The sequence below is a fragment of the Vipera berus genome, assembly GCF_964194415.1.
Source record: "Vipera berus genome assembly, chromosome: 2".
In the NCBI taxonomy this organism is placed as follows: Eukaryota; Metazoa; Chordata; class Lepidosauria; order Squamata; family Viperidae; genus Vipera; species Vipera berus.
Window position 1 is genome coordinate 230005865 of NC_138203.1, and position 21257 is coordinate 230027121.

The window sequence follows — 21257 nt, forward strand, 5'->3', positions numbered from 1 at the left end:
AGAGATATGCCTACCATTTTTTCTCTTTTGCCAGCAAGGGGGGAAAAAAGAAGGGAGATGGAGGTTGATTTGTGCCACAGACAATCCTGGCTTAAATCCTTCCCCAAACCTGTTATTAACCAAAATGAAACATGTAGGGGAACACAACAGAACTACAGTACTTCTAAACTGGCTGCCACCTTCACTGTTCTAGTATTGTATACCTTACTGGCTTTGACCTAGAAGCTAAGCAGAGTGAGGCCTGTTAGTTCAATGGGGACAGGGGAGGAAATCCAAAGCTATATTATGTAGAGGACAACCCTGAAGGAAATATGCAGAAACAATTTAAGAAACAAAAACACATGTTAAGCTCAGGAAAAAAGAAAGCATTAGAAAGAATTACAAAGTCACTGGAATATAACAGTGGGTGTAGAGGAGTGAACCCACAGTCAGGCTTGCAAGATTCTGTATCAGAATCTTTATATCAATAAAGTATATTTTGGTCAAACTTGTAAGGTCTGATTTTTAACCTGGCCTACCTCAAGGAGGTGACATCAAGCTTAAAAGCCCCCTACTCTGTATTGAGAGAGGGAGAGAATCAGAGATGGCAACTGGCCCTCAGGGGTCTGCATTGTCTGCAGAATACCTTGCTGCAGCATTATTACAATACCACCACCAAGTGGATTTACAATTAACTAATCAGCAGAATGCCAGGATGGAGCCAACACTGTATTCAGTCAGCAGTGGTAAAGCAACCAGCAATTCAGCTGGCATTTCTACACTCTCATGGGACTCTGCCAGAAAAGTCTGACGAAAGGAAATTTCTGGCTATTACAACTTAGTGGCAATTGTTTATGGAGAATCAACTAGTGGCATTTCTTACATATTGCACCAAGGTGACTTTCGTGCTAAGTTTACTGAAAGAAGTGGCAGCCAAGTGGGCTGCACTGAAAGCAATGACTAAGTACTGGACGATTTCCAGAATTTCAAGCAAAGATTTAAAGCATCCTTCAAGGATCTAACTAGGAGAGCAACAGCTGATTGAGAAGTTCCCTCAAGGTCATCATAAGAGTATCTGATTTGGCTCTGACTGACCAATTTCGAGAAGGATTTGCTGATGAACTGAGAGTTGAATTGGCGAGACAAGGCACCTAGATAATTTCGAAGACATGTTCTAATGGCGTTTGGTAATAGATGGCTGATTGGAAGAGTTAAATCACAGAATAGCCAGAAAAGGGGGGGGGGTGTTACATATTCTCTGCAGGAAAAGTGAGGGGGGGGAATAGAAGAAGAAGGCAGTGGCCAATTTTCATAGTCTTGCCAAATAAGCTTCATGGATATGACCATGATGTTCCTTGTAGTTAAGTTCAACTCAAGGGAATTTTAATCTTTACAGCATTATATGCAATCAGGAAAAGCTGCCGTCCGCAGCATAAAAAATTGCATAAACATCACTCATAATCAGTGAAAATGCTCTGAATGTCTTAGTGGAACAAAACAGCAATATTTGGGGGGGGGGGTTGAAGCAAATAAACAGGCTGAAAGATGATCTGGCTATCACTGGTCAGGAGCAATGCTGTAGCATTGGCCTCTCCTTGCACTCACCCAAAGCTGGAAGGAAGTCTCATGATATATTCAATTGTTCAAGAGCTATTATAGCTACATTACAAACATTCAGATAACCACTAAACGTCAACCAAGTGATCCAGAAAACCCTAATCAAGTTATGACAGCCCTGTTTATTAATCTAATTTAATGAGTCTACTGTGTTGGTGTTAGCTGTGAAGTCGTGTCCGACTCAGTGCGACCCTATGGACAATGTTCCTCCAGGCCTTCCTGTCCTCTACCACAGTGTTTTTCAACCACTGTTCCGCGGCACACTAGTGTGCCGCGAGATGTTGCCTGGTGTGCCGTGGGAAAAATTGAAAAGTAATTATAAAATACTTTCTTTGTGTTTATTTGATTCCTATTCAAGAGAATTACTTTATATATAGTCAATATAGGCACAGAGTTAAATTTTTTAACATTTTCTAATGGTGGAGTGCCTCGTGATTTTTTTCATGAAACAAGTGTGCCTTTGCCCAAAAAAGGTTGAAAAACACTGCTCTACCAGAGTCTACTGTATCTCCACCTATTATTTTAATTGCATATTGTGACTGCTAGAGGGCGCTGTGTTCTTTATTAAAGCAACAAAAGAAAAAAACTTTTAGAAAAGAGTACTGTACTATTTAAAAGTAATATGTGTTGTATATTGAATTAGAACGAGAAATGTGCACACTCTACAGGTAGGCAGTTCATAAATTATGCAGGCTCTCCCATGAAACACCAGATTAATACTGAATCTACCTGGAGGGAGAACTGCTATACTGTAATTATCAAATGCAAATGAAATGTAGCCATATCTTATCCAAGTAGCAAAAGTCTGGATAATCACTAACGCTTTGCTGCCCTCCAGTGGGCATCTGGATTTTTACAGCTCAGGGTACAATCCTGAAGTAATGAGAAAGTTTTCACATTCCAAAGGCTTCTGCTTCAGACAGGCAATTATTAAGAAAAACTACAGGACAAGAGGAAAATATTGTGTATAATTAGAGAACAATCTCTAACAAAATGCCATATTTAATAACACTAAATTGCAGTGGAATTAACACTATGCTGAAAAAGGATCTGATGCTGCCATCAAGAATTGCTGCTGAGGGGTTATAGCAGGGGTCTTCAAACTTGGCCCTTTTATGACTTGTGGACTTCAACTCCCAGAATTCCTCAGCCAGGCAGGCAGGCTGGCTGAGGAATTCTGGGAGTTGAAGTCCACAAGTCATAAAAGGGCCCCCTGTGTTATAGGGTATGAAAAGTGGTCTCTTAATCAGCAGAAGGGAAAATACCAGTGACGTTGCTGCAGTCATTCCACCAATGTAGGCCTATCAGCTCAAGAGACAAAATCAGGCAAGTGGAACATAATGGATGGAACAAGGCAGAAGCAGCTTAGGGAGAGTCCTATACGGTACTTCTGTATCTTGACCTGCCAGCCGATGTTGTAAGGAGAAATTTCCTGACAGTTAGAAAAATTAATCAGTGGAATGGCCTCCATTGTGGGTGCTCCAACACTGGTGATTTAAAAAAACAACCACCAATTGGACAACTATGTGTCTGAAATGGTATAAGATTTGCTGCTTGAGCAAGGGGTTGGACTAGATACAGGGGTCTTCAAACTTGGCCCTTTTATGACTTGTGGACTTCAACTGCCAGAATTCCTCAGCCTGGCTGAAGAATTCTGGGAGTTGAAGCCCACAAGTCATAAAAGGGCCAAGTTTGAAGGACTATATCTCCAAGATTCATGAGGTACCTTTCATCCTATCTCTTCCCAGGAGTCCTTCAGTAGGATCCATGATCAAAGAACCCAAGCTTTCTTAGTAGGATCATCTATGTATTTACTTACCTATTTATTCTTCTTAAAACACCACCCTCACCAGGAAGACTTAAGAAAACACAACTTGTCTTCCCATTTCCTTTATTTTCCCATGGTTTTCATAGCATCTGAAAATCCAATCACAGTCTCTTCTAACTTTTCTGTCCATTCCCACATGAATCAGGAGCAAGAAAAATTATCAGGAGGTTTGACAAGTCCCAGCAGCCTGTCCCTCGTATCCTGGATATCAGTGCCTAAATGCAGCCCATGGTGTCATATCATGCTGGGTTCCCATCAGCAGGAAGAAAAACAAGTGTTTTTTACGTGAGTTCAAAATTCTTGCTTTCCTATGCCAAGCTAAAATAATTGGAGAGGACAAAGCATATGACCACAGGAAGTTAAGAGAAGCACCCAGATAATCAAGCTTATTGAAATTCCAAGATGCTCTGAAAGTGCCAGCTGTATGAAATGTTACGGGTCCCAGAGTTCATTTGAATAGATGAATTAGGCTTTTGGTCTTCAACGAACCACCAATTTTATCTTCAGAGCCAAGGAAGGATATCTAAAAGGCTTTTGTCACCTCTCTATTATTAATATCCAATTTCAAAAGGGAGCAGCAACGAAGGAGATAAGGTAACTTTCATTCCCTGACTGGAATCCTCTACAAATAGCTATGTTTTTTACCAGGATACTAGAAGCAAATCTTCCCAACTAGTACCCTCCACGTGAATTAGACAAACTCCTACTTTTCCTAGCCAGCATGAGAACTTTAGAAGAGTTACACATTACTGCCACTAAGTTGAAATAGTCATCAATCATATGCAACTTGAATGCACCTAATTATGATAGCTGAAGCCCCACATCTTCCCAGGATCAGCTTTGAGCTTCACGTTGTTAGAACTTCAAGGGAGCCATTTTCCCACTCTGCTAATTAAAAGATGAATTTAAAACCTATATTGTATTACACTTGATTTAGACGAAAAGTGCGAAAGCCCTTTCCCAACATATGTACAATATTAAGCACCAGAAACTACTGTTTCAGGCTTAGCAGATCTGTTCACTTCTCAGTTATGATACAGATTTTGTTTTAAAACTCATGTCATGAGTTCTTTTGTACTGTATTCTTCATTGGAATATAAGAAAGGAACCTATAAAACTCCTATTTTTAAGATTCCCAAGAAGAGATGAGTTAAGTCAGACTTCACCAACCTTTCTCAGTTGGTGGACCAGAGGGAAAGGGAGGGGAAAGCATTTTACAGGTGCACACATATGCACGCATGTGCATGGGGCTGCGAGCACACCCGTGATGCAAACGGGGTGGGTCTAGCACTTGTGTGACACTTGCTAGCTCTGTACCATTCTTGTGTGACACAGTGCTCCATTTCCGCACGTGGTGGTGCCCATTTTTGCACCCCAAGGTGTGGTGTCGTTTTTGCACCCTGTGGCCATGGCACCAGCGTAAGTGGAGGGGTGTGCACACACGTGCATGCACTGGCCAGCCTGTCCCATAGCTCAGTGGCCAGCAGGCCTTGGCCCACTACTGGTCCATGGCCCACAGGTTGGGGACCCCTGATTTAAGTTATTACTGTCTTGCAGCTGTGTGTTCTGATTTAATTAAACAATTTCAGTTATTTTATATAGCTAGTAAGACAAAAGCTCAAAAGCAACAGACTACATCAGGTTAATTTTATTTATTTTAATTGTTGTTGTTCTGGTATTTGGCCAGAAAATATAATAAGATTCATTCATTCATAAAATCATTCATTCAATCAGTACCTGATTTATACATATACAGAATAAGTCCAGGTGGAGGCCCAGCATAATAACTCCATCAAATAGCTAAAGGCATTTTCCCACAAGCCCATTAGAGCTGCTTGTACAGCAGTATTTCTCATGGACTGCTAAAAAAATAACATTGGAAAATATTGGGAAGTCCTATTAAGCTATGTAGGAAAGTAACAGCATTCCATGAGCCTCACATATAATCATGCTGGCCACATGACCATGGAAGCATCTTTGCACAATGCTGGCTCCCTTGGCTAAGAAAACGGTATGAGCAGCACCCCCTGGAGTTGGACATGTCTGAGCAGATGAAATCTTTGCCATTTACCTTTGAGCTTGTCGATCAGAAGGTCGGCAGTTTGGCGGGTCAAATCCCGAGTGCTGCGTAACAGAGTGAGCGCCTGTTACTCGTCCTAGCTTCTGCCAACCTAGCAGTTCAAAAGCACGTAAAAATGCAAGTAGAAAAATAGGGACCACCACGGTGGGAAGGTAACAGCATTCCATGCGCCTTTGGTGTCTAGTCATGCCGGCCACATGACCACGGAGACATCCTCGGACAAGCGCTGGCTCTTCGGCTTTGAAACGGAGATGAGCACCGGCCCCTAGAGTTGGAAACGACTAGCACGCATGTGCGGGGGAACCTTTACCTTTACACAATGTAAGGATTTATTTACCATTTCAGTAGAGACTGAAGCACGGTCTGGCCAGCTGACCATTCCCAAAGGTGGGAGAAGGTCATTGAGGCCATGAGTGGCTTTGGTTTGGCCAACTGATTTGCAGTGAGCAGAAGTCAAGCCCTGCAAGTCTGCCAAACTCGGGAACAAGAACCACTTGAATTTCTGAGGCAGTCTTTATTGCTGGTAGGGTCACAAAATAATTTAGCAGCCTCTGACCAATCAATGGACTCCAGAAGATGGTAGAGGATAGGAAGGCCTGGAGGAACGTTGTCCATAGGGTCGCGATGAGTCGGACACGACTTCGCAGCTAACAACAACCAATCAATGTGAGAGGCTGAGGTAAATCATCTTCTGGACGTCCTTACTCATCACAAGTAAAGTTTGAAAATCTCTGCTCTAGTCATTCAGTTATCACAATACAAAATCTGATTTATACATATATGTAATAAATAAATAAAAAATAAATATATATAATATAGCAATAAAGGACAGCCTTGTATTGCTTCAGTGATGATTGAGTGTCCCAAAGGTGCTTTTTCAAAAGGCAACTGGACATTGTTTTTCCTTTGCCAGAACTGAAGAAGCTTCTTGAATAAGAAGTGTAATGTCTGCAAAGGGGAAAAAAAACCACAAGTTCAGTTGCCTTTTGGAAAAGCACCATGACCTGGATGACTGAGGATCTCCACAGACATGATTATTGAGTGGTTACAAAAGGAAGCAAAACATAAAGATTTTTTAAAATGCAAGCTCTACATTCATTGTATCTTTGTTTCTGCATCTGTGGATTGTGTAATGTCCTCAACTGAAAAGTATCTTCAGAAAAAAGCAACTTGTATAAGCAGCTTTAACAAAGCAGGCTCCAAATCTTTGTGGAAACTGTTCAACTCCTTTTTGCATGTTAAAATGGTAAAAACTAGTACAGTATAATCCTATAGATGTTAGTCAGAAAAAAAGTTCCATTTACATTAAATATTATTTATTTTCAAGTAAAATAGAGAGACAGTTTGGTGAGTGATTAAGACAGGGCAAGGCAAGGCAAGGATTTCAAGTAAATAATGCAATTTTGGTTATTACAGCACAAACTTTCAGCAAGTATTTGTTTCAAAGATATGAAAAATATAGGGAAAAGAGACATTAACCACAATCTGAATTTTTGTTATATGTTATGCAAATTATTTAAGCTGTCCTTAACATCAGGATACATTTGTAGAATTTCAAAGCTTCCTAAGGAAGAAATGGCAGATGGAAGATAGATCCACAAAAAGCCAAGCTAATGACTCTAATGGAATGAAGACCAGCAAATACACAGGTTTTTTTATTCCTTTGATTCTCCTTTATTGGTCTTTGATTCCCCTCTGGACAAAGAGAAGATTTAAGATTGCCCACAAGCACTCCAGGTCTCTGGCAGGTTTCAATCCTGGGAGATGAGGGAATAGCCATCTTGTTCAAACTGTACTTGGTGCTTTTGAAAGGACATTACATACTTCCTTTTCTAAACACTTTCAGAAATTGTTTTTAACTATTGTTCAGTTATTAGAGCAATAAGGTTGATAGCATCAAGTGAGGGTTTTTTTTAACTTTTCTGTCTTTTTTCTTTAGTTTGTATTTGCTTTTACTGTTGGAATTGTAATTCTTAATAAAATTATTATAGAAAAAGATATGGATGTGGAATTTCAACTGTTCTTAACTCCCCTTTCTGACTTTCCTCCTCTGCATCTTAAGCTATGTGGATTAGTATCTCTCCAGACTACATTATGCATTTATAAAATAATAAAGTTCTTGAATATCAAGAACCAAAACAGGCCATAGCCAATTAACTGACTGACAGTCCTAAATAGGATATTAACTTTTTTTTGCCACAGGATTCTATTAGCATTCTGTGTTAAACACTGTTTAATTAAGGAAATCAAAGTTCACGTGTTAAAATTGGGTTTGGGGAGAAATTAAAACCTTTGTACCAGGCTATTTTTATGTTTCTCTGGTACAAGATACTTATGACAGAATGCCACAAGTCACACTGAATATTCTATCACATCTTGCCTGTCCAACTGAAACATTTTTTAGCCCTTATAGCCAGGACTTGTCTTTTTAGCAAAGGGAAAAAAATGTATCAAAGTTGCTTTGGAGTTTTCTATTCAAAGCCCCCAAATAGAGATCAAGCTTGTGCCAGTACTGAAACAGGGTGGTTGTGGAACTGAGCAGCATTGCACATAGCAATGCTCTTAGTGAGAAATTACCTTCTTAAACCAGTGGAGATAAATCTCTCTATATAACGAAGGAGTTTATTGGGAGAGAGGAAATGGATGGGGAACAAGAGCAAGCAATCGACAGAGATCTTTTAAACAAAATCAATACAGTCAGCCTAGCTAAGCTAGTTATTTATTACCTCTGAAAAAGTTGTTGATTTTCAGCACTTGCTCAGGATTATTTACAAAGATAGTTGAAGAGTCTCCTCCTCCCCCCCTTCCCTTTTCCCTCCCCCTCCTCCTTCTTTACTAATTCTGCCTTTGTACAAATAGGTTTCCATGGAAGAGGCTTTTTTTAGAAAATCAAAGCTGGATTCAAGCTATTAAGCATAGGGTCAATTTACCAACTGTTTTATGAAGTACAATTATACCACATTTAATTTAAGACTAATATGGTCACCAACTAATACCATAAGCCTGCATGGATCACAAAACAACAGTATGGAAAACTAAGTGTCTGTCACAACATGACTGAAAATGTTATTTTGTAATAATTGTGCTCTCAGCTTGAACAAACCGAACAATAGTTCTTGAAAAATATTTAGTTCCTAGCTCATTACAATTGTTCTAATTATCTCAATAGCACTTTTACTATATTTTATTGATCCAGCTAATTGTTTGGAAAAAAAACATTATCACACAAATACAACTACTCTTATATACCATTACAAGAAAACAGATAAAAGAACCAAAGAATTATACTTACTAAAAATGAAAAGAGGTGAATATGTCTTCTATTGGATAGAATTGTATATTCCTAATTTTAACCTTAAGTCATGAACATCTTTTAAGGTGAGGTCATATCTTATACTGACCCAGTAAATCAAACATGTCAAACTTGTGACATCATGTGACGTTGTGCAATATATCGGGATGATTTTGCCCACCCAATGGGGTGGGCATGGCTTCTGCATGATGCATCCAGCCCACAGGCCGGCAGTTTGACACCCCTGCAATAAATGATGGTTGAGCTAGAAATTGTGAGCACTGCAATGATACAAATTGATTAAATCTTTAAAGATAAGAAAAACATGTATTTGAATGTTAAATATGATTTCTAAAATGTAATGAACATAAGGATGCTTAAATTGTACAATTAACACTAAGTATGGCCCCTAGAGTCGGAAACGACTAGCACGCATGTGCGGGGGAACCTTTACCTTTACCTTTTTATGCCATTAATAAACTGTTACAAAATGCATTGAATTATTTTATAATATGAGAAAGGTTTCTAACTTTGAGCTTAATACTTAATACTAAACTCTCTTCTGCATTATTTGTTATTTATAAATGTTAAAAGAGAAAAAACAAAACAGGAAAAATGAAAAAGATACTGCTTGGAAAGAGTAAGTAAATATTTAATTTCTATTTTCCTCCTTTATACTCCAACTGATTTACAGTGTTTATAAATATTTAGACCTCTGTTTAGACATTTAGAAAAAAAAGGAAGGGCAAGGATGATGGGGTAGATTGTAATTCTTTCATGGCCTGCCCCCAGAAACCTCTATTTCTCAAGCAAGCAAAGGATTGCAATGTTATATTATACTAGCCTGAAGTTGCTTTGTATTCTGGAATGCATTGCAGTATTAATATTTAGATTAAAGGGGACAGGGGCAAAACTTTGTATCAAAGAATAAGTGGGCATTTTGCAGCATTTTAAACTTTTCTCTTTATGTTATAAACCCTTCTGAATTCATCTGGCAGTGTTGCCTTCAAACTCAGGCACCCAAGTTTGGTGTGGAGCTAGTAAAAACTTGATTCCTGAATTTGTGAGAGACTTTTACCCTTGCAAAGAGGCTTCTTTGCATACCTGAAACTATGAACCATCAAGTAATTCAGCCAAATCAAAAAGCATTTATTAAGGATGATCAAGTCTTTTTATAGAAAACAAAAACAAATGATACATACCAAGGACCCCTCAAATGATGCACACATTTGGTATAGATGATATGTCAGAAAGCAAGTGATCAAACAATAAAAGACACTGATTACACCTGAGAGCTGAATAATAGAAAACGTTGATTCTAGATAACATTCCACAAGTGGCAAATTTATGGGTTACATTATTTTCCCAGCTGGGTTTGTATCTTTTTTAAAATTTGCAAGTATATTGAAGGACTTTCAGAATACACTCTCTATTGTGTACAGTAGTTGCTGAGAAAGCAAGGTCTCACATACCAAAGAAGTGGCCTTCACTAAGAGAAAAACATGCACTCTTAAATTTAAACAAGAGGCTAAGACTGCCATGTTAAAAGTGCCAATAATGAAGCCTAAAAATTGAAGCAATAGTGGAAGAAAGTATTTTTCTCATTGCATGGAGAAATTGGATCCCAGCGACTAACATAAGTTTTTCTGAAATTCAAGTAAGTAAACTTAAAATGTGCAGGTAGAGGTTCAAAGGAACCTCTTGTTAACTCTGAGGGTTATCTCTCGTGAAAAAATGTTTGATAACATTTAACATTGCAATACGGAGAGTATATTATTATTTTATTATGTGAGAATAAATCACACCTTCATAGGAGTGAAACAGGCAGGTGTGGGGTGCATTACAAGGGTTGTCCACACAACAAACATGATCAGGATCATTGTGGAAGATCCAAGAGAAACCAGTTCTCAGACATTGTTACTCTCATTTTTCTTGACTAATTTGTTTCTACACAAAGAGCAGAAAGAAGGGAGCAAAACAAGATGGTTTTCTATGCCATCATCTCTAGATATTTTTTTCTTTCCTATCATACATGACTGAAGAGCTCTAGTTAAAAAAAATGAGAGTGAATGCAATTTTGAGTGACCAAAAGGCAGAAAAAAGTATGAATCGATTCCCAGAGTTACTGATGGACTGTGTAGGAATTTGACAAATGAAATAAATAAATTCTCTGATTCCCCACCACCTTCCACAGTAATTCTGAAATAAAAGTTATGTGTAAAAATTATACCTTGGCACCCAAAAAGGTACCAATAGATGAGAAGAAGCAGAATGCAATAGCTGAGTCGACATGCCCAATTTCGCCATCCAGAAGGCTACAGGTTAATTCGTAAATTCCCATCTTGTAGTGCATTTAGTGCCCCTCAGCCCTAGGGAAAGAAATTTTTTTTAAAAAATCCCGAGTGATGCACAATATTTACTCTGGTCCCTTGAGGACGGTAGGAAGAGGAAAACCCCAGAGCTTACTGAAAGCTGTAAAAATACAGATTGGGAGAGCATCAAAGGAAGGCAGTCTCCGTCTGCTGTATTTCCCATAGGGCTCAAGGCATCACTTGGTTGGCAAGGAGTGTTGGAACTCTTGACGTGGCCCAATTCCCACTTTCCTTGCGAGGAACAGAGGGGGAGTGCACCCACCACAATCTCTCCCCGCCAGATGTCACTCGTCCGGACAAATTCCTCAAGCAAGCTAGGCAAAAAACGTCGCCACAGCAACGCCTCAGTATCCGCAGCCGCGCCGAGCGCTTCTCTCGGCCTCTTGGCGCTGCCGAGTCAAGAGGGGAAACCCAGCGCTCGCCCAGCTCTCTTCCCCTGAGAACCGCGTAACCGCTAAAGCACAAGACCTCCTAACACGCGTCTCCGCTCCCCTGCGCGCCTCCTCCTGTCTCATTTTGCACCCCGTCACAGCAGCCACCGCAGCCACCATGGACCCGACCCCCGATAGCCACGAGATGAACGGGCTGACCACGCCAATGGGGAACGGCAACGCCGACGCGACGCCTCCAGACGAGGTAAGAGGCGCTCTCTTTCTCTCTCTCGGCGGGCAGGCCAAGAGGAGAAAAACTGCCCCGACCGGGCGCTGCTTCTGGGCTGGAAGCTGGGCTAAGGCGTCCCCGAGGGCATGGGATTCGTCAGCCGGCGGCGCGGAGACCTGTGTATCCCAAGGGCCTGGTTTCCCTGGCAGAGACAATCTTGGGCAGAGATCTCCAGTTGGCGGGAACACTTCCGAAGGGATGAGGGGCCGTTTTTCCCCGCTTATTCCCGGCGCGGAGATTTCCCGTAAATCGCGTCTCGCTTTGGAATTCCTCCAAAGGCGAAGTTGGATCTTCAATCTAGACCAGGGGTAGGCAACCTCGGCTCTTTTATGACTCATGGACTTCAACTCCCAGAATTCCTGAGCCAGCTATGCTGGCTCAGGAATTCTGGGAGTTGAAGTCCATGAGTCATAAAAGAGCCGAGGTTGCCTACCCCTGATCTAGACAGCGAGGGCGAGTTTCCGGCTTTTGAATTGGGAAGGGTTGAGAATGCGTGAGGGTGGGCCCGCTCGGCGAGAGGCTGCTTGTTTTCCCTAGCACTGATGCCACTGGGCAGTGTGGTGGAAAGGGACAGGGGAAAAAAAAGCGATGGGAGACAGCAGATTTGGGAAGACTTCTCACCAATTTACTGGAAGAGACAAAGAAGTGGACGGATGACACTATGGCATGCGAGGGAGAAGAAACGCGATTGGACCATAACAAATTCACAGCCTCAGGCTAGGGAGAAAATGGACTAAGTAAGGCTGTGTACCAGCTGGAATCTGGTTGGCCCCAAGTGATTTTTCCAGGAATCTCTTAAAACTGGATTCTGTCAGAAGGCTTGGGGATCTCATGGAAATGGGGAGCCGGTGAAATGACTGTAATGCATGTAAGACTTCAAATGCCCTCTCCCTGTAATGCATATAAGACTTTAAATGCGCTCTCCCATGGTTTTGTTTATTTTTGTTTTTTATTTGTTTTCAGGCTTTGTTTTTAATTGTTTTGTTTGAACTGTGTGCTGCCTAGAAACACATGTTGTGAAATGGACAGATATATATATATATATATGTGTGTGTGTGTGTGTGTGTATATATATATGTATATCTTTGGTCATTCGGGTTTTTCCCCACGTAGAATTGAAGGTGTAAGAGCAACGTTTCAACGAAATCCTCAGGCTGGTGGCTTCAGCTTCGTTCTTCTATATATGACAAAGAAATGATAAATCTTCCTCCTCCCATTCTGCAATTTGAGAAAAAGTGACTACACTGTCAACAGAATTTTGTTCTGAGGTGTCTAAATGTGTCCTAAAATGTAGAGAATTTCGTTTTCATTTGCTTTATTTTGGAAGCAAATAATTTTATGTATACCTTGACTGACTTCAGGCAAAGTATTTTTCATTACACAGGAATTTGTTATGCAAGAAAGGGCCACAATCACTCATGCTTCTGTGTTTTTTCAACTTTAACAAAATCATCTGCCTCCCAAATTAAGGGATTACAGGATCATAAAAAAGAGAGTTTATCTGCCTTCTGTGAAACTGCTTTAGAACTCCTTCAGCAGTTTCATAGAAATCACATGGTTGAATTGAAGTGGGTATCCTTTATGCTGGGAATTACCCTGGCTCCATCCTGTCATCTGTGAAAATGGGTGGGAGAAATAACAGCACTACGTATCACGTCTATAAAAATTCCCCTAGCTAGTCAATCTCTGGGAACAATATCAACTTTCTATGTCTTATCACATCAGTACAGCAAAAGGAAATTAGGGAGACAAAGATACAAACTTAGTGCGAGTGAAATCCTTTAAACTTGCCACCAAGACAGGTTTTTCTCTCATTTGCTTTCCAGTTTGGAGATGGAAAGGAATTCCATCCAAGTTTCAATAGGAAAGTTCTCTGGGAAGAAGATGTGCACTTCTCAGTGTAATTCTTTCAGAAACATCAAGAATGTATATGGGTTGGTGAATTAATTTCCACACATGTGGCAATGTCTCTGAGTAGGTACAGAATGCCATCCAGTTATTACAGAGAAACTGGCAACAGTTTCCCTCATGTTTTGAGATAATTCCCATCATCCCTTCTGTATGGTTGTGGTGTTTGGTATAATAAATTCTAGCAGGGCCTGTTCTGGATTCTAAATCATTACTATATTACTCCATTAAAAGGATGGCCTTCAGAAGGCATGTTTCCAGATAGACTTTTCTTTTTTTTCAGAATAACATGAATCCCTTATTAAGGGGAGATCAGAAATTATTTGCTATTAGCTCTTGGTGCTTCATAGACATTGTACTTTAAGAGGACAGCTATGTGGTGCTGTTGGGGAAACATTGTGGTAAAACATCAAGACAAGTCTAGTACACTACTTTTTCCCATTAACTAATTTTAATAAAATGCATTAGCTGAAAAAGGTGCTACCAGATTCCTTCCGACTTTTTTGCTTTTAAATGAGGAGGGAAATTACTGACTGATGACAATCTCTAATTCCCAACTGGTTCTCTCTTGATTACTGGGATTTGCAAGGTGGAGGCTGTGGGTGCCATGTTATCCACAACACCCCAATTTACAATCCATCTCTCTCTCTCTCTCTCTCTCTCTCTCTCTCTCTCTCTCTCTCTCTCTCTCTCTCTCTCTCTCTCTCTCTCTCTCTTTCACACAGAGAGAGAGAGAGAGAGACATTAAATTTTTTAAAAAGCCTAAATCTCACGTGATCTTAGTATACTTGCTTGAAATCTAATGTGATATGCATGGAGAAAGCCAAGAGGCCATGGGATCTTGGAATGAGCATGCTGAAATCTTGTGAGATTTGATTATCTTATAAGTTTTAGGCTTTAATTTCTGTGGTTTCCATGCTATCTTCGTTCTTCATCAAGAAGTTTGTTTATTTCAGTTTAGATCCATGCCTCATAATTGCACATTAAATAATTTCCTTTTTCAAATGGAGGTAATCTGGAAGCAGAGGTAGTCCTCAACTTACAACAGTAATGGAGCCAGTATTGGTCATTAAGCAAACATGGGGGTCATTAAAGATGGTTTCTCTTTATTTACGATTTACTTAGTGACCATTTGAAATTAAAATGGCACTGAAAAAAATGACTTACCACCAATTCTCACATTTATAACCATTGTAGCATCGCCACAGTCACATGATCAAAATTCAGGGGTGCTTGGCAACAGGCATGTACTTATAACAGTTGCAGCATCCTCCAGTTATGTGACCAACATTTGCCATCTTCCCAGCTGGTTTTTGACAAGCAAAGTCAATGGAGAAAGCCAGATTTACTTAATGATCCCCTGGTTCGTTTAACAATTGCAGTGATTTGCTTAACAACTGTGGCAAAAAAGGTCAAAAAATGAGACATAACGCACATAACAATCACCTTGCTTGCAACAGAAATTCTGGTACCAATTGTAATCATAAGTTGAGGACTACCTGTAAGTTGACATGCTCATGAAATCATCAAGAGTCAAGTTTGACATGATAAGACTTTACTAAAATATCAGCCGTATTGAATATTGTAGAGACATTGAAAATACATGTTTGTCTTATAGCATGTCAGAATTTAAATGGTTCCACAAGAAGAGTATAATTCAGGTATTTGTTGTTGTTGTTAGCTGCGAAGTCGTGTCCGACCCATCGCGACCCTATGGACAACATTCCTCCAGGCCTTCCTGTCTTCTACCATCTTCTGGAGTCCATTTAAGCTCACGCCTACTGCTTCAGTGACTCCATCCAGCCACCTCATTCTCTGTCGTCCCCTTCTTCTATTGCCCTCGATCTTTCCCAGCATTAGGCTCTTCTCCAGTGAGTCCTTCCTTCTCATTAGGTGGCCAAAGTATTTGAGTTTTAGCTTCAGGATCTGGCCTTCTAAAGAGCAGTCAGGATTGATCTCCTCTAGGACTGACCGGTTTGATCGCCTTGCAGTCCAAGGGACTCGCAGGAGTCTTCTCCAGCACCATAGTTCAAAGGCCTCAATTCTTTGGCGCTCAGCCTTTCTTATGGTCCAACTTTCACTGCCATACATTGCAACTGGGAAGACCATAGCCTTGACTATACGCACTTTTGTTGACAGGGTGATGTCTCTGCTTTTTAGTGTGCTGTCTAGATTTGCCATGGCTTTCCTCCCCAGGAGCAAGCGTCTTTTAATTTCTTGGCTACAGTCCCCATCTGCAGTGATCTTGGAGCCCAGGAAAACAAAATCTGTCACTACCTCCATTTCTTCCCCATCTATTTGCCAAGAATTGAGAGGGCCAGATGCCATGATCTTGGTTTTCTTAATGTTAAGTTTCAACCCAAGTTTTGCACTCTCCTTCTTCACCCGCAACAAGAGGCTCTTTAGTTCTTCTTCACTTTCTGCCATTAGAGTGGTATCATCTGCGTATCTTAGGTTGTTGATATTTCTTCCGGCAATCTTAATTCCAACTTTTGATTCATCTAGCCCTGCCTTTCTCATGATGTGCTCTGCATATAAGTTAAATAGGCAGGGCGACAGTATACAGCCTTGCCGGACTCCTTTCCCAATTTTGAACCAATCAGTGGTTCCGTGTCCAGTTCTCACTGTTGCTTCTTGACCCGCATATAGGTTTCTCAAGAGACAAATAAGATGGTCTGGTACTCCCATCTCTTTAAGAACTTGCCACAGTTTGTTATGATCCACACAATCAAAGGCTTTAGCATAGTCAATGAAGCAGAAGTAGATGTTTTTCTGGAACTCCCTAGCTTTCTCCATGATCCAGCGTATGTTGGCAATTTGATCTCTAGTTCCTCTGCCTCTTCGAAATCCTGCCTGTACTTCTGGTAGTTCTCGATCCACATACTGCTGAAGTCTAGCTTGTAGGATTTTAAGCATGACTTTACTAGCATGAGAAATGAGTGCAATGGTGCGATAGTTTGAACATTCTTTGGCACTGCCTTTCTTTGGAATTGGAATGTAAACTGATCTTTTCCAATCCTGTGGCCACTGTTGAGTTTTCCAAATTTGCTGGCAAATTGAGTGTAGCACTTTTACTGCACTGTCTTTTAAGATTTTGAATAGCTCAGCTGGAATACTGTCACCTCCACTAGCTTTGTTGTTGCTCAGCTTTTCTAAGGCCCACTTCACCTCACATTCTAGGATGTCTGGCTCGAGGTCAGTGACCACCTCATTGTGATTATCTGGGACGTTAAGCTCATTCTTGTATAGTTCTTCTGTGTAATTTTGCCACCTCTTCTTAATCTCTTCTGCCTCTGTTAGGTCCCTGCCATTTTGGTCCTTTATCATGCCCATTTTTGCATGAAATGTTCCCTTCATCTCTCCAATTTTCTTGAAAAGATCTCTTGTCCTCCCTATTCTATTGTTTTCTTCTATTTCTTTGCACTGTTCATTTAAGAAGGCATTCTTATCTCTTCTAGCTATTCTCTGGAATTCTGCATTCAATTGGGCATATCTATGTTTTTCTCCCTTGCCTTTCGCTTCCCTCCTTTCCTCAGCTATTTGCAAAGCTTCCTCAGACAGCCATTTTGCTTTCTTGCATTTCTTTTTCTTTGGGATGGTTTTGGTTGCTACCTGTTGTACAATGTCACGAACCTCTGTCCATAGTTCTTCAGGCACTCTGTCTATCAGATCTAATTCCTTAAATCTATTTGTCACCTCTACTGTATATTCAACAGGGATATGATTTAATTCATACCTGAGTGGCCTAGTGCTTTTCCCTACTTTCTTCAGTTTAAGCCTAAACTTTGCAAGGAGAAGCTCATGGTCTGAGCCACAGTCAGCTCCTGGTCTTGTTTTTACCGACTGTATAGAGCTTCTCCATCTTTGGCTGCAGAGCATATAGTCAATCTGATTTCTGTGTTGACCGTCTGGTGATGTCCATGTGTAGAGCCGTCTCTTGGGTTGTTGGAAAAGAGTGTTTGCTATGATCATCGTATTCTCTTGACAAAATTCTATCAGCCTGTGCCCTGCTTCATTTTGTACTCCAAGGCCAAACTTGCCTGTTATTCCAGTTATCTTTTGGCTTCCTACTTTAGCATTCCAATCCCCCATGATGATAAGGACATCATTTTTGGGTGTTACTTCTATAAGGTGCTGTAGGGCTTCATAGAACCGGTCAATTTCATCCTCTTCAGCACTGGTGGTTGGGGCATAGACTTGGACTACTGTGATATTGAATGGTTTGCCTTGGATTCGAACTGAGATCATTCTGTCATTTTGAGGATTGTATCCCAGTATTGATTTTCCTACTCTTTTATTGACTATGAAGGCTACTCCATTTCTTCTGAGGGATTCTTGCCCGCAGTAGTATACCTGATGGTCATCTGAATTAAATTCACCCATTCCTGTCCATTTTAGTTCGCTGATACCTAAGATGTCGATGTTCAGTCTTATCATCTCTTGTTTGACCACGTCCAGCTTTCCTTGATTCATGGATCTTACATTCCAGGTTCCTATGGAGAAAAAATCTTTACAGCATCGGACTTTCCTTTCACCACCAGACATATCCACAGCTGAGCGTCCTTTCGGCTTTGGCCCAGTCGCTTCATTCTTTCTGGCGCTACTAGTACTAGCCCTCTGCTCTTCCCCAGTAGCATATTGGACGCCTTCCGACCTGAGGGGCTCATCTTCCAGCGTCATATCGTTTTGCCTTTTGGTACTGTCCATAGGGTTTTCATGGCAAAGATACTGGAGTGGGTTGCCATTTCCTTCTCCAGTGGATCACGTTTTGTCAGAACTCTCGGCTATGACCTGTCCGTCTTGGGTGGCCCTGCACGGCATAGCTCATAGCTTCATTGAATTACGCAAGCCCCTTCGCCACGACAAGGCAGTAATCCATGAAGGGGAATTCAGGTATATCTGAAACCAAATGGATGTTATCTTGCAAGAAAAAAAAGATATTTGGATTGGATCATAGTTACAAGAATTCTACAAAAGGGTCTTCGTGTCCATCATCTCTGAAGCAAATTCCAATTTCAGAAAAAATATTACTTATTTCTTAGATTCAATCATTCACTCCATTTAGCTTGTGTCACTCACAAAATATCAAGCTCAAGCTGAGATGTTATAGGTTATATTTCTCCAAACACCTTATCTACATCCTCACAGGTTAAATTTATTGCCTATTTGGTATTGAATAGGAAATAATTTCTCAGAGGTTGTCAACAGATAGGATGTGCCAGATGTGTCTGAGCATTTGACAGAACTGTGACATCTGTAAAAAGTTTGTTTATGTACTGCTTTTTTAAATAACTGGCTGCTTCTTAGTTGGGTGATTTTGATTCTCAGTGAATTATGCCAGCCAGAAGAGAAATTAGAAAATGCACATGTCATAGCATTATTAATCCTATGAATCAGACTCTTGTTTACTTTCTCCACTTACCCAGCTGTTTCATGTTCAGGCAGAAGTGATATTGTAATAATTGGCAAGCCACAACAAGATTCTACAGAATTTTTGTAATGTCTCCCAAGAGAATTTAATGATTGGAACTGAGGTCTCCTAATATCTGAAACAACATTTTTGAATTACCATTCCAACAAGGTGGCTTCTCTTTTTAAAACTGAATTGCTTATATGTTGCATCATCTCCTTGCTTTGGGAGTTCTTTTGATCACATGAGCAAATGGCAAAGATAGAAAAGGGAAAACGGTCTCCCTCTCATCTGATCTATTGTCAAACTAGTTAAATTAGTTCCATTAAGAATGCTGTATCAGTATTCTTTAATAAGAAAATACCTTGCACCTAAGTATATTTTTTTCTGTTTTTGAAGAGGGTCCAGCTGCGTTGCCAGTTAATTAAGCAATATATGTAAATATGCCAAAGAGCACATTATCTAACAAGGGCTCCCATTGAATTCAAATTCCAAATTTATAAATAGTCCAATTCTCATACTACATGCATTCAGTTTAAATGCCTTTGGGCTGGTCTATTTTGCAGCTTTATGTTTTATTTCAGGAAGCTGCGAAGGCCAAACTTGGGGCTGGGGATTACCAGCCTTCTAGTAAAAGGAGGACATGTCCTCCTTCTGGTTCTCATGTCCTTTGTCTGGCAGGCTTAGTCTTAAAATCAAATGTTGTCCAGCTGTCTGAGTAGGTTTTCTTCAGGAAAGTTAACAAGCTCTGATACGTGACCTTAATCAGTTCATTAGTAGGAGCCAGCCTACTTGTCCCTCTGCCTGAAGGTGACAGGATCTTAAGCAGTTACAAACTGAAAGCTTTTGCCTCTTACCTGGTCTGGTAGATTCCTATGATTGAAAAGCCAGCCTTTCTAATGTTGGAGAATATAAATTCATATATATGTAGGCCTAAGTACATTTTCTCAGTTTTTCACTATAATTTAATACCATGAAAGTTAAATACCGGTAGTTAGTGTGTGCTCTTTTCTCTCCCCATTTATTCTCCTTTCCAATTGTTGATGTTTTCCTTTGCCTGTTCAGACAGCTGATAATCCTATCCAAAGAGTATCTCCACTGTAATAGCTTTAACAGCTGGAAACAGTCTCAGTGAGATGGATTCTTCATGGAATATGTACTGTCATATAATGGTGGAACTGTCCTGTTTCAGGATGAAATGACTTAGTTCAGGCATGAAAATTGTCTCTGCCATGTGGAAAAAATCATACAAAAGTGATGCTTCATCTGTGGTGGAATGAATAATCCATCTTCTGAGGGCTACTTTCAACTTCCTTTTTGTGATGAAGGAGTTGTGTAGACAAATTGCAGATTTGGCATTTTGTACTAGAAGAGCTTGGATGTCCTCATGTCTTATAAAGCAAATTCTGCAGAGAGGAAAACATTAAAAGGCATTTTCTTTTGCAGAGTAGAATTTGATTAAACATTTTAATGGGTTTTTATGTAAATGAAAATGTCTGCCTCACATTTAACTATGGTGTTGATAGTACTAATTCCTAGCAAGAACCTGTTCTGTACCAGCCTACTACCGGCCCTGCAGAAAAGGCAGGGACAACCCCTTTACAAAACGGCAAGAAGCTGGAACTAAGCCTGCCAAATTTATTGACATAAAACAGAGCAAACAGAGCAAAACAAAAACACGAACCATGAAACAGGAGCTATTCAAATGGTTGCCTTCAGCAAACCAGCCCTCCCACACATTCCCCTTTTAAACAGTTCAAGGCGTGGCTTCTCTCTGCCTCCTTCCGAGGTGCCCCATTGCCTTCCTCTGTTTACTCCTGATTGACTGCCTCCTGCGTCGGGCGTCCTTGAACAGGGCCAGCTGTGGGTCATCTTCATCCCTCTGTCAGGCTCACACAGCTGGGTCTGCGTCGTAACCAGATGGGAGGGGCCTGGCTAAGGGCTCTGTGAAGCCTCAGGGCTGTTCTCTGCAGGCTCTCCAACACCCCCCTCCTCCTCCTCTGAATCGTCTGACTCAACTGCCGAACCCACAGGCTGACCCTGAATCACAACATAACCCTTAATTGCTACCATAGCATGTTAAAATATCTAAATGAAAAGTAGATATGAAT

General features: G+C 40.6%; 1 protein-coding gene across 2 annotated transcripts in view; it reads left to right on the forward strand.

The window, feature by feature from the left end:
• Window positions 1-11607: 11607 nt before the first annotated feature.
• The window catches only part of NINJ1 (ninjurin 1), a 39901-nt gene continuing 30251 nt past the window's right edge, over window positions 11608-21257 (forward strand). For both annotated transcript variants that reach the window (XM_081318637.1, XM_081318636.1), the window contains exon 1: window positions 11608-11804. In XM_081318637.1, coding sequence (XP_081174763.1) covers window positions 11718-11804 — 87 coding nt within the window. In that variant the 5' untranslated portion in view covers window positions 11608-11717. The remainder of the gene's footprint in view (window positions 11805-21257) is intronic.